Source organism: Penicillium diatomitis (genome assembly GCF_028827545.1).
Source record: "Penicillium diatomitis strain IBT 30728 chromosome Unknown utg000014l_segment0_segment0, whole genome shotgun sequence".
Taxonomy (NCBI): domain Eukaryota; kingdom Fungi; phylum Ascomycota; class Eurotiomycetes; order Eurotiales; family Aspergillaceae; genus Penicillium; species Penicillium diatomitis.
In genome coordinates this window covers 297,306-309,112 of record NW_026623186.1, presented here as the reverse complement: position 1 = coordinate 309,112, position 11,807 = coordinate 297,306, and the positions used below count along the sequence as shown (strand labels likewise).

Below are 11,807 nucleotides of genomic sequence, written 5' to 3'. Positions count from 1 at the left end.
TCTAGATATGCCAAGATACTCAAGAAAATGACATGTTTTCTGGCATATGCGGACGGAAAGTAGGTAATTCACTGCAGGCTTGGGTGGGATTTGCTGAGGATTACTTGATTTGAGGGCATTCGGGCTAGGATTTTCTTATGAGGCTATAGTGAGTATTCTCGCTATTTAAGAAAGCACTACTTTCCATGATATAGACATGGAGAGAACTCTCCCGCTCATTTCTTCCTTGTCAATATTTTGAAACAGTAGACTCTCGCAATTTCATTACCCTTTGGAATACCCTCGAGTAGGCGCTATAGTTCCGCAGAGCCCTTGGGCCGCTGTAGATATATGCACAATAGCGCACCCAGTGGCAGGTTCAGTTGTAGTAGAATCTTTATTGAAGAGCCTTTGTAGCAATGGTACTGCGGCTCTACAGACTGCTCTCGAAAAATCATTTTGAGGCTGATTTGAAAGTTTCAGAAAGAATTTCAGCAAATTCTAGTCAGTCCTCAGATTCTCATTGTTATTAGCGAACAGAAAGAAACGTATTCTACACTGCAGGCCTTCACCGCAACTTGACAGTCATCCCCATTCGGGGGTTTTAATATTAAATTGTCTTAATTACTTGATCAAGGTCGGATCAACGGTTCGTTGGGCAAGCATGAAGATCGCCATTTGAGAAATATTGGTTGAAAGTCAGTCGCGTCTGACATACTGGCTATCATCAATGCCTGAACCAGAGATAAGTGAGAGGTGTAGGGAGTTAACTCACACTAATGTTCATCAAATACTCACCCTGCCAAAACCGACAGAGTAACCAAAGGTGATTGGTCATATTTTATTACCCATCATTTGTGAAATTGCCATCAACAATAGATTGTTGAGCTAGAAGGTTTGCACCGAATGTTCCTGACTTTCAACCACGACGGGTCTGTGGAAAGAAGTCTCCCGCGAAGAGCAGGTATACCAAATTCTGCGAAAGGCTCAAGGGTCTGCTGTGCCTGTTTTCCTTGGCACGATCGACTTGGCGAAAAGTTATTTTCTTCATGGAGCTGGAGAGATTCGTCATATGCTTGTGATGGGCTGGGGGGGAGAAAACACAGCATCGATGGAGCTGACGCCGTGGCTCCGCCGGGAAATTCGCAAATCAACCAAAGAAATCAAAGCCCTGGGAATAACTCATGAGGATTCGCGGCGTGAAAATGTTCTATGGAATAAAGAACTTGGCCGGGCATTGATCATCGACTTTCACCGATATAAATGGGAATGGCGGCCGACTTTGCAGCGATCACACGCAGTAAAACGGCAATTATGTCTGCCGAATACGAGAGATTTGAAACGTCTTTGTCAAACGCGAAGGAATGTGCTTAATCCATTGAACGGGCGATTCAAGTATGTATGAAAATGAGGCATGAAACATTTTCAGGCATCATCCATGTGAATTAATCAGAATGCCGACCTATTAGCGACCCTCAATGCCCGTTTTCTCACTCTACCTATATTGCCTCAAGAGATACTGTAGACGCTTCCATTGTGTTGATAATGACGAACTGATCGTCCAATTCAGGCTCTCATACTTGACTTTTGTGTGAGGTAATGAATCATACGAAAACATTGATACAAGTGAAGCTTTAGGTCCGATGATGGACTGTGGTGTGCGTATCATAAATATTGCGATGGTTAAGCGCCTAACCGCTCGATAAACTTGATGAATGAGAGTACCCACACTACTTTCCCAGGTATGCTGTTAAACTCCAATAACAGACCTTTCTCTGCCAAACTCCTTTGGACATTCTAGGCGGTCAGGTCGTGCTAGACGCGTGCAAGTTTGCGACGTGCTCTGCCAGTCCCGCAGGTTTGGTCTAGTCATTCGTGCTAGAACGATAGTTAATGGTGCCGTATTCGGTGACAAAAGAAGGATTAGGAGAACAAAGCATCTGTCTTCAGGGAGAGTTTGACTTCTTTTCGAAATTAACTGTTGCTGTAGTCTGAGACTGTAGATTAAAGTTTACATGAGCAGATCCTGTTACGGCCTGGACTTGTGATCTCTCAGTACGGGCGAAATAAGCCCCAGACCCTATTATCAATTTCTGTCCGTCATAATTCTTCTGCTATTCGTCTCGGGTATTCATAGCTACTGAGGGCAAATGTAATGAACAACGTATACTAGGGGAAAACGGGGTATAGAGGCTGTTCAGGCTACTTATGAACCTGGACCATCACAACCAAATGGCCAATCGACTCACCAGTTCACCTATACTCGCCAGTTGACCATCAACCGAGTCACATTCACCAGTTGGTCCATGCTTACCAGTTGACAACGACTTTCTCGTTGTCAACCTGACAAAAGCTCACTAGTCGACAGTCCCTATTGTCAACCTTACATCGTAAGTTCTGCAGCCCAACTGGTCAATCAGCCCACCAGTTGGTGTCCGTCACATGTCCATGCGTCACAGTATGTTCATACACCTGGACACGACAATCGTGGTGGCATTCCAGACCATGCTTTTTTATATTTTGACAGGTAAGCCAACTGCTGGGTACACAAGACCCTTGTCGGGGCCAAGAACCACACCGCCTCATACAGTTAATTTCTAGTCCCATGTCTGTTCAAGAATTTCTCTTACCTGGTGGACCTGGCAGCGCTCAAATTAAAGAGTGCTTTCGAAGCTCAATATCTCTCTACGAACGCCTACACCACCAAGCAGCCGACCAAACAGCAGATCTAGCCAATTTACACCAGAAACACCTAGAACGGTGATTCAGCTACAAAAGCAAGCATCGATGCTTAAAGATCTACTAAAACAGCGGTCGAATAGCCCTCCAAGCTCATCGAAAACGATACTAGATCAGATCATCAAGGGCCACTGCATCGCGTTACACCATACAGCGCTATTAGCGCAAGAAAACGCCGATCTACGCGCAGCAAATGAGAAGGTCATCAAGAAGCGCAAACGGTCAACTAGGCAGATACCCTGCGATCAAGGTCTAACCGTTCAAGAGGGCCTTCAGCTAGCTCAGCAGCTGAATCAGCCAGTTGAAGCAGGTGAGGTAGTATCGCATACGCAGGGCGAATTGCCTCATCAGGCAGACCAGCCAGCCACCAGAGCTCCGCCTAGGTGAAGTGGGTGCAGGGAGATTGGCCATAGGATCAACTCATGTAAAAATCGATATATTTAGTTGAATTAATAGGCGTTGGTTGAGATAATCGATTTTGAATATTCCTGATGGTTGTGACGGGCCAGAGCCTGGCGGTAAACCATGTGCCATGGCCTTTCGTATATCGTCTTGGCGGAAGGATTCCAAGTGATTCCATCACGAGCTTCTAGAGGATTCTATCCGAGACAGAACCAACACTTAAGGACCGAGACTGACTCTGTCCTTTCCTCCTTGGTTTCCTCAAGATGGTCGTAAACAGTTCGTGGCCTAGTTAGATTGAATCAAATCGACTTCAGCCCTTCACATGAACTACGTTAACGTAATCCACGGTTAACCTGGTCCCCCACCGCCATTAGGAGGAATTTTTGAATCAGGATATCTTAACCAAGACGCATTAATTGATCTAAGTGTACCGATTTTTACATGAATTGATCCTGTGGTCAATCTCCCTAAACCCACCACACCCACCCACCACACCTAGGCGAAGCCCTCTTTGCTGATTGGTCTTCCTGAATAGGCAATTCGCCCTGCCTATGCGATTCTACCGTAGGTGCTTCCGCTGGTAAATCTGGCTGCGCAAGTAGCTGTAGGCCCTCTTCGACCGTGAGACCCTCTCTGTTAGAGGGTCTGTATCGCAGGTCAGATAACCTGTTGGCTAGGCAGAGGGTCCAAGTCTATAGGGTCTGATTGCAAAGACTGAATCTTAGTCTGGTAGGGACTCCACTAGTTCCCACAATATATACACCTAGATTCCGCCTACCCGAGCCCCCACATCTCCACATGGTGCCCTTAGGGTTCATGCCCTTGGACGACGCGGGGTCGATTCGACCGTGAATGGTATCCCATTACCATATGGCTGGCGCCATGACACTCTCCGTAGGGTACCTGCTTAGTTGACCGAGTACGCTTCTTCACCACCTTCTCATTTACTGCGCGTAGATCTACGTTTTCTTGCGCTAGTAGCGCGGTGTTGTGTAACGCCCATATAGTAGCCCTCGATAATCTGATCTAGTATGGTCTTCGATAGGCTCGGAGGGCTATTCGACCGCTGCTTTAATAGATCTTTAAGCATTGAAGTTTGCTTTTGTAGCTGAATAATGGTTCTGGGTATTCTTGGCGTGAAATGGCTAGATCTACAACTTGGCCGGCTGCTTGCTGGTGTAGGCGTTCGTAGAGAGATATTGAGCTTCGAAAGTACTCTTTCTACATTGACTGGTACTAGGCCACTAGCCACAAAGCTCTTCTGAAAAATAGCTAGCTATTAGAAGCCCTTTAGCCGCGCGCGTTGGTAATCATCCAAAAAATCGAACTTGTCGATATGGTTATATTCGCAACGTGCAAGATCGCTTATAAAGCGACCGTACGCACGCTTAATAACTACAAAGCATCCAACATCAAGTGCTTGTAGTAGATACGATGAATGTGAAGGCATACAAAGAGGAATAATGTTGTTTTCCGCGCAAATCTGGTCGAATTAGGGTATAAGATGGCTCCCATGGCCGTCGAGAATCAATAACCGAAACCGGCCTCGTACGCGCGAATTCGTATATGGGATAAAGTGCTTTTGTAGCCAGCGAAGACCTATCTCATCGGTAGTCCAGCCATTATTCGAGGCCTCAATCCGCCAATCTTTTGGTAGGTTATCAAACCAACCCGCAATAGCGACTTTGCGTTTAAAGATCACGCATAGCGGTAGCGTATAGCCATCTGCACAGATTGCTTCAATAGCAGTAACCTATTCGCGATTTCCTAGCTGTAGAATACTTCGCCGACTGTAGTATTCCGCTCTCGTAACTACCTTCTGCGACGATATAAGGCCTATCGCGAATCCAGTCTTATCGAAATTATAGATATCCTCCGATTAGATCTGTTCTCATCGATAATACGTTGTACGGTCGCAAACCACTCTCGTAGCGAATTTTGGGTCTTCGTTTAGGGCGCGCTAGTCGTCGTAGCGTCTCGAGAAGCGCGAGCGGAGCTCATCACGACGTTTAATAAAGTTTGATAGCCAATTTATGCCTACTGTAGTCGGAGGGGTCTCGCCACGCAGCGAGTAGGATATTCGCTGTTTCTCGTACGGTAGAGGGCCTAGGCGCTGCTCCACGAGAGTCCATGGAGAAGATCCATATGGTCAGCGAATCCTCTTCGAGTTGAGACAGTTTCTGGCGATGGTGGTGTACATCGACGCGTGAGGACACGCCTGTAGCGCGTAGCTGTAGTGTACAGAATGGTATATCGTATAGCTTCGCTGCGGCGCGTAGATATTTGATTTGTCCCTTTTTAACACTCTGGAGGGCTAGTAAGATCTTGCCCTTCTGTTTGACTAATTTCTGGCAAGATTCAGAGCGCTTTGGTGGCATAGCTACCTGATCAAGAGGAGTGTGTAGTGGTAAAGACGCGATTTTGGGTGGGTGACCAGGTTAACCGTGTGACCAGGTTAACCGTGGATTACGTTAATTAACATAACTAACTAGTGAAACCCCTTCAAGCTCCTTCGCAATTAGTCTGTCAATACGAATGGAGAAGCTATCTTGGAAACCCTCACTGCACTCTGATCCAGATCGCCCACCTAGGCTGGGCCTCACAAGTGGTTGAAAAAAAAACAAACAGGATTACTGTTTCTTCTACCAAGAGAAAAAATTACTCGGGCATTTGGTTACTACGCATTAGTCCATACGCTAGGATGATGCTAGTATCATGCAAATTCCCCTGAATTATTCTCCGACCTAGCCTCGAACATATGTGTCCCAACAACCAAAGGCGGCATTTTCCTGGGAATCGCAGAGGAAGCCCGAAGGGACGGATATCAAGGCGTTCTGCCAGGGCGACGGGCTGGAGCGTGCGACCCAAGGGGGAAATGAATCCAACATTATATTTAGCTGACTCGCCGATGATCCGCCCTTAACGATGCTTAATCAGTCATTTCATAGCCTGTCCGTAATTTAACCAGTGTGTCTTTGACATGAAATACCATGGATCTTTTATTACAAGGCATCAGCTACGAGAAATCGCAGAAGATCAGTATGCACTTCCCACCGATCACCTCAGCAAGGATTAGCTGATGTTTTTGGATTCATATCGTTTGCCGCGGTCGATGCGGAGCCTCAGAGCCTTCAGCCACAGCTCAAGAAGATTGGCCGGTATTGAAGGGCAGCCTAGCACCACCCATAACACCATGACCTCTTTACGGAACAGGAATGGTCCGCAATTCTGAAAGAAGGCCACAGTCATCATACCTCAGACGAATATGAAAAACTTGGATTCTGCTGCAGACATCAGGGGAAAGAAGCGTTAGAACCAGCCAAGCCGGGCACATAGGGCAAGCAATGAAGCGGTCGGCTTTCTGATTCAACGATTCTTGCTCTATACTACTGCATGCTCGGGAAAGATACTTGTTACATTGTTACAATGTCGAATGGTATTCCTTTGGGGGAGACACTGGATTCACAACCTGGCTAGATTTACATTCACCTATGATTGGGAGGGTGGGGTAATTGAAGCGGCAGGTATGGAAGGAGCGCAAAACATCGCTATACTCAAGCGCCGGACACAGGATTCTGTACGGCTTTCGGGGCTTGGACCACGTACTCTGTGTACGCAAGCTTGAACTCGGTCTCGGCCAAATAAATTCTGGAGTTTTATACCTGCGAAGACGACCACCTCAGTCATATCGTTCCCTGGTGTTGGGACTGGTATGAAGAATGCCTCCGACCCAACTCCTTCGCTGCCTCGTTTTTCTGTGGTCTCGAGATCGGCAATCTCCAGGCCGTCGTTCTTATCATGTGACCGGAATAGAATTCTCAATCTGCCGCTGTCCTTATGCGACGGACTGAGATAATCGCTGCAGTCGGAAAGACAGCGAGAGGAGTCATAGTAGTGGACGCCAACAGTACTCGAGTTGAGAGTCGAGTCGCCGGTTAGAGGAACGTTTTTTTCGGGTGCTTGCGACAGAACTTGCGACAAAATATTCAACAAATCCAGTCTGATTGGAGTCCACTCCTTGAAAAGACATGAGAATCAGCATAATGAACGATAAAATAGAAATTAGTGAGTCATACTAGACTTACTTCATGTAGAGCTTTGATGGAAAGAAACAGGTTGTCTGACGGACCCGTGGAATACTTTGGTTCGACGTCATTTCGGAAATAATAGGCGCTTTCTTTGTATATCGCAGTCTCCCCACGAACGCGCTCTGACGCAAATGCCGAGTATTCCGTCAATTTCATCTTAGTAGCCACTGGCTGTTGGAAAAACTCCCGAGCCTAAAAGTGCGTTAGTGATGGGCACCAATGTTGGACAGCAAGCTGAGCCTACCTTTTGGACGACAGTTTTGTAATTGCGTTGTGTGGTGTCAGGAATCGGAGCTGCTAAGCGGAAGGCTCTAAACCGATAGAGGGAAGCTCCCAACTCTGAGGACAATGCATCCGAGATTGGCATGGACAAATTGATCAAAGGTAGTGCCGCACACATCTTGGTGCTTTTAGTGATAGCTCGAGGTGGGACTGTGAGGACTTTGATTGATTGATTGGTTGACCGATGATTCAACGTCAGCCGGCAGGTCGCATGGCACGTGATCCGCTAGCTCCCGAGGATACGGGTACTAGGCGGGATTAGCGGACACTGCTTGTCGGATTCTGAAAGTGTATTATCGTTGCCCACATCAGAAAGACTTACGAACAGGGGCTGTATCTTGTCTCTACGGAGTGTCGAGGAGCCGGCTTGTCAAATCGCACTCGAGGGTAGTGGATCCGGACTGAATCTGATTTTGGGGGCAAGCCATTCGGGAGCGATAACGATGCGGATAGAACATTCCCAAAGGAACTACAGTCGAGTAGTTACTGCCAGTGATAGCGTTCCTAGTTGGAGACTTTCGACAAGCGGAAGATCCAAGGGCCATAAATAAAGGCTATAGCTAGAAAAAAGTTCGAAAGCAGCCTGTACCCGTGGTAGAGATTTTACTCCCTCTGGACCAGAGAATTTACGATAGCGCGCACTTGTTACGGCAGTGCGGATCGCCACGGCTATTCCCCAAGGTGTCTTTGACTATCTCAACCTCAACTTGGGTGCGGTATTGCAAATGTATTGGTCAATTACGCACTGGCCAAGGTCCATCGTAACAATGCATGTGATGTTGAATCTCGGTTCTTGTCGAAGATACAGCCTTCATAGAGTCGACTGGAACGGAGGCTTTCTGAAACTTTTGACAAGGTAGTAGATATATTCAGGGTACATGGGCGAATAACAACTATCCCAAGAGAGCCATTCAACCAAGTGTTTGAGCTAAGAAAATCTTTGTCGTGATAAAAGCTCGGGTACTTGGTAAAGCCAAAATGGAAAAGTGTGCTTGCCCATCATTACTCCGAAAATCTCAAAATTCAGGGCTGCATCAGCATCAGAAAAAAGAGGCAACGCTGCCGAAGCGTGGCGGGAGAGGGAAAAGTACGGCAGGTCAGAAGCTGTGAAAAACAGAGGGGTCCGTGCCAGAGCTATCTTTTTGAAACTTTGCCATTGGTTCCAGGGGACACTGCTCGCATGGAGGACACAACGCCGTAGGTATCCAGTGGCATGAACCATCTACACTGTAATTGGGGACCAATGGTTACCATATTCGATTACAGAGAATATCCCTCGCGCAACATACGGGCGGACCTACCTTCTGTCGCCTAGCTCTACACTCCAAGGTCATAGAAACACACCATATACGGCAGAAAAGTCCACCTGTGTGTATGCTCACGTTTCTCTTCTTCCTAGCCGTGTGTCTCCGATTATCTTTCCTTCGACGTCTCATGGATCAAGTCTTAATGTGTTCTCGGCGAGTCCGAATGAGTACATGTAATATCTCTTGGGGGTGTTTCGCGAACCCTGCTCGGCCAATGATGCTGTCTTTTTCCCTCTCAAGTCCTGGGCTCGGGCTCGCTAGCTAATACCAGTCCTTTGGATGTTGCTAGTGAGATTTGATTCCCAGTTTTCAGGCGTCGGAGAAGGGGTAGGACAAGCGACTTCAGCCGTAGAGGCCAAGATCACTTCTTTAGTATGTAGATATCAGCGACTACATAACGTATCAGGACTATTCTGACAAAAACAAATATCTGGCTTCCTACGCAGGTTTCGGCCCCAGTACGAACTATACGTCCAACACGTACCAGTTCATACTGGTTATGCTCTGTCTCGGTGACAAGATCCATGTCGTCACTTACCGGGCAAATGCCCATCGATAGACACAGCAAATAGCACTCATTCATGCTAGCGCGTGGTATCAACTAAGACAGTAATGGTGTGACCTATGACTCGCAGGGGTGCTGCATAATAAAATGGCGAGGGTGCCTTCGGCAGATTTTCTTTGGTTTTCTTCTCCATCAGCCGATTTCTTTACAGTATATTACACATGTCTATTGCTTTAATCCCTACCAGAACTTGCGCCAGCTATTCATTCCCATCATAGAAAATCCTTCACAGGGCGCAGAATCCAGTGGTGAGTGGTTGCTTCAATAGAGGAATGTCTCAGAGTACTAGGGGTGCATATCGGGAATCACAAAATGTGAACGTCCTGTGCATCCAATGTCACCAGTCACCTATTTTCCAGTCCCTTTTTTCTTTCAACGAACTTCATTCTCAACGTTAATTCGAACTCTAATCTTAGAAACAAACAAACAAGAAGGTTTTCCTCTTTCATTCCTTAATCCTTAAAAGAATTCGGTGAATAACGGGAGGGAAGGATTCTACTGGCCCAGGGGATCCCTAACGTCAAGTAGGCAACAGCCATTCTAGACAGATGTTCTTCTGAGGCTCACTTATAGGGAGGCGCGATGCTAGGCTTTCCTTGTACGGCCAAAGGGCTAACTTCACCCGGGTAATCCTACGAAGTTCACCAAACACGGGCACCAGCCGCCACCGTATCTGCCTGGTATTATGATCACTCTTGATCCCATGCCAGCTCTATTAATGGTGGAGCAACGAGTTTTTCCATGGAAAGACACACTCGCGTTTTCGACGTGCTTGGAAAGAATATCACAACAAACATGGACCATGAAAGAAGGACAAACCCACTCATAATATACTGATTTACTAATGTGCTAGCGTTACTTCTTCCTTTTTTTCTCCCCGAGCTTCTCATATTCGCTAGAACGCACAATTTCATTTGAGCTTCCTGGCGCGGAACAAGAAATTCCGGAAGTTAAAAAATTTCGAGGATTGCAGTTTGGCTTTTCCTTTCTCGTTGGATCCTAGCGCTGTACTACTGGAGTACGCAGGAACGCTAGACCAGATACAGGCATGAATGGCAATCTGCGCCGAAGAGGGCTTAATAGGGCTTAGTGCGAGGCTGAACCCAAGCCTCTAGTCGATCCTTGTCTGAATCTCCACCATATCAACAACACAACCCCCAACAATGGATTGATTGACCACCACCGTCAAGAATGTTTTATGATTTTCAAAGTGCCTGTGGAAATAAACCCCTGTATCAGAACGACATTGAAGATCTTGTACTGGCTTGTAGGAGGACATAGACCGTGCCCGCTGGGCTAATTTTCATGCCTAAAATTTATTCGAGTGTCATTTGTATACATTATCCGCAAGGCCGAACCCACCGGTATGGCAATTGTCCGCCTAAGACGCTACAAAGCACAGCTACCTATGCTGGGAACTCATCGAATTGATGCCAATGGCGTAAGACTATTTGCCTGACATGCAGTCCTCTCTCTGCGCACCCATCTTACCACAGGCATCACGGCTGGTTTCTATCTGTGGTTGGTGCAGTGGGCAGTGGAGGGAGTGCTCATCAGCAGCATTGGATCTGTCTGGTCTGTCAGCTTTGTCTGCCCCTGGCAATAGATCATGTCTACTGGGAACACCAGTACGAGGTGGTCTGGCGGACAACAAACCATTCTAGGAACCAAAGTGTGGTAATTTATCACAGATTTTAGTTAATAAGCCCCAAAAGGAAAGTAGGACCAACAATGCAAAGTACGTACGTGTCGTTCGCGTCCACACCCAGAGAAGCGGACCGAGCTCGATTCATTTGGTCTCTTTTTGCATTCGCGCCCTTTTACTTTCTCTGAAACAAACCGATATTTCTCACCATTAGCCCCATTCCAATTTCCAGTCTGGACTCCTCACCTCACTCTCGATGTTTGGTGAAGACAGGTAGATAGTTTGAAGAACGCCATCCAAGTAGTACGCCCCATCTTGAAGAGCCTCACTTACTCAGTCCTAATGATACTCCACATCCGCAATTCTTTTTACTTGGCCGCTAGACTTACTCCGTTCGACGACGACCTTGCTGGAATGAAGACCCATATTTTCTTCGTCTAGACCTTCTGCCTTTACAAGCGCAACGCCTCGGGTTCCCACATAGGCCTCCATAGCCAGCGGTCCGCCCTCATTGTCAAACAGGAAATACAGCCCCAGTGTCCGACCACACCTTTTCAATGCTCTCTAATCCGATAATCGCACCTTCCGCCTCCTCTCTTGATACCATTCTCGGTAAGACAATATATAGTTAGATCGGCCGACTTCAATCTCGGTCATTTCAAACACCCACCACCCACCCCCTCCTCCACGAGCATCGGGGAGTGCCTATCACAGATGCCCCCGCAACCGAGCTTACTATCAAGAAACGCACTTTCGAATACCACCAGTCATTCCAACTGATACCAGGTTCAGGTTGA

General features: G+C 47.1%; 2 protein-coding genes across 2 annotated transcripts; both read right to left on the bottom strand.

The window, feature by feature from the left end:
* Window positions 1-6,677: 6,677 nt before the first annotated feature.
* Window positions 6,678-7,611, bottom strand: N7539_008800 (uncharacterized protein; the record flags this gene model as incomplete). The annotated part of the gene is made up of 4 exons (XM_056938395.1): window positions 6,678-6,730; window positions 6,786-7,140; window positions 7,209-7,403; window positions 7,456-7,611. The coding sequence occupies 4 exons, from the start codon at window positions 7,609-7,611 to the stop codon at window positions 6,678-6,680; spliced, it is 759 nt and encodes a 252-aa protein (XP_056786403.1).
* A 3,609-nt stretch (window positions 7,612-11,220) lies between these two features.
* On the bottom strand, window positions 11,221-11,502 carry N7539_008799 (uncharacterized protein; the record flags this gene model as incomplete). The annotated part of the gene is made up of 2 exons (XM_056938394.1): window positions 11,221-11,324; window positions 11,400-11,502. The coding sequence occupies 2 exons, from the start codon at window positions 11,500-11,502 to the stop codon at window positions 11,221-11,223; spliced, it is 207 nt and encodes a 68-aa protein (XP_056786402.1).
* Between the last annotated feature and the right edge of the window lie 305 nt (window positions 11,503-11,807).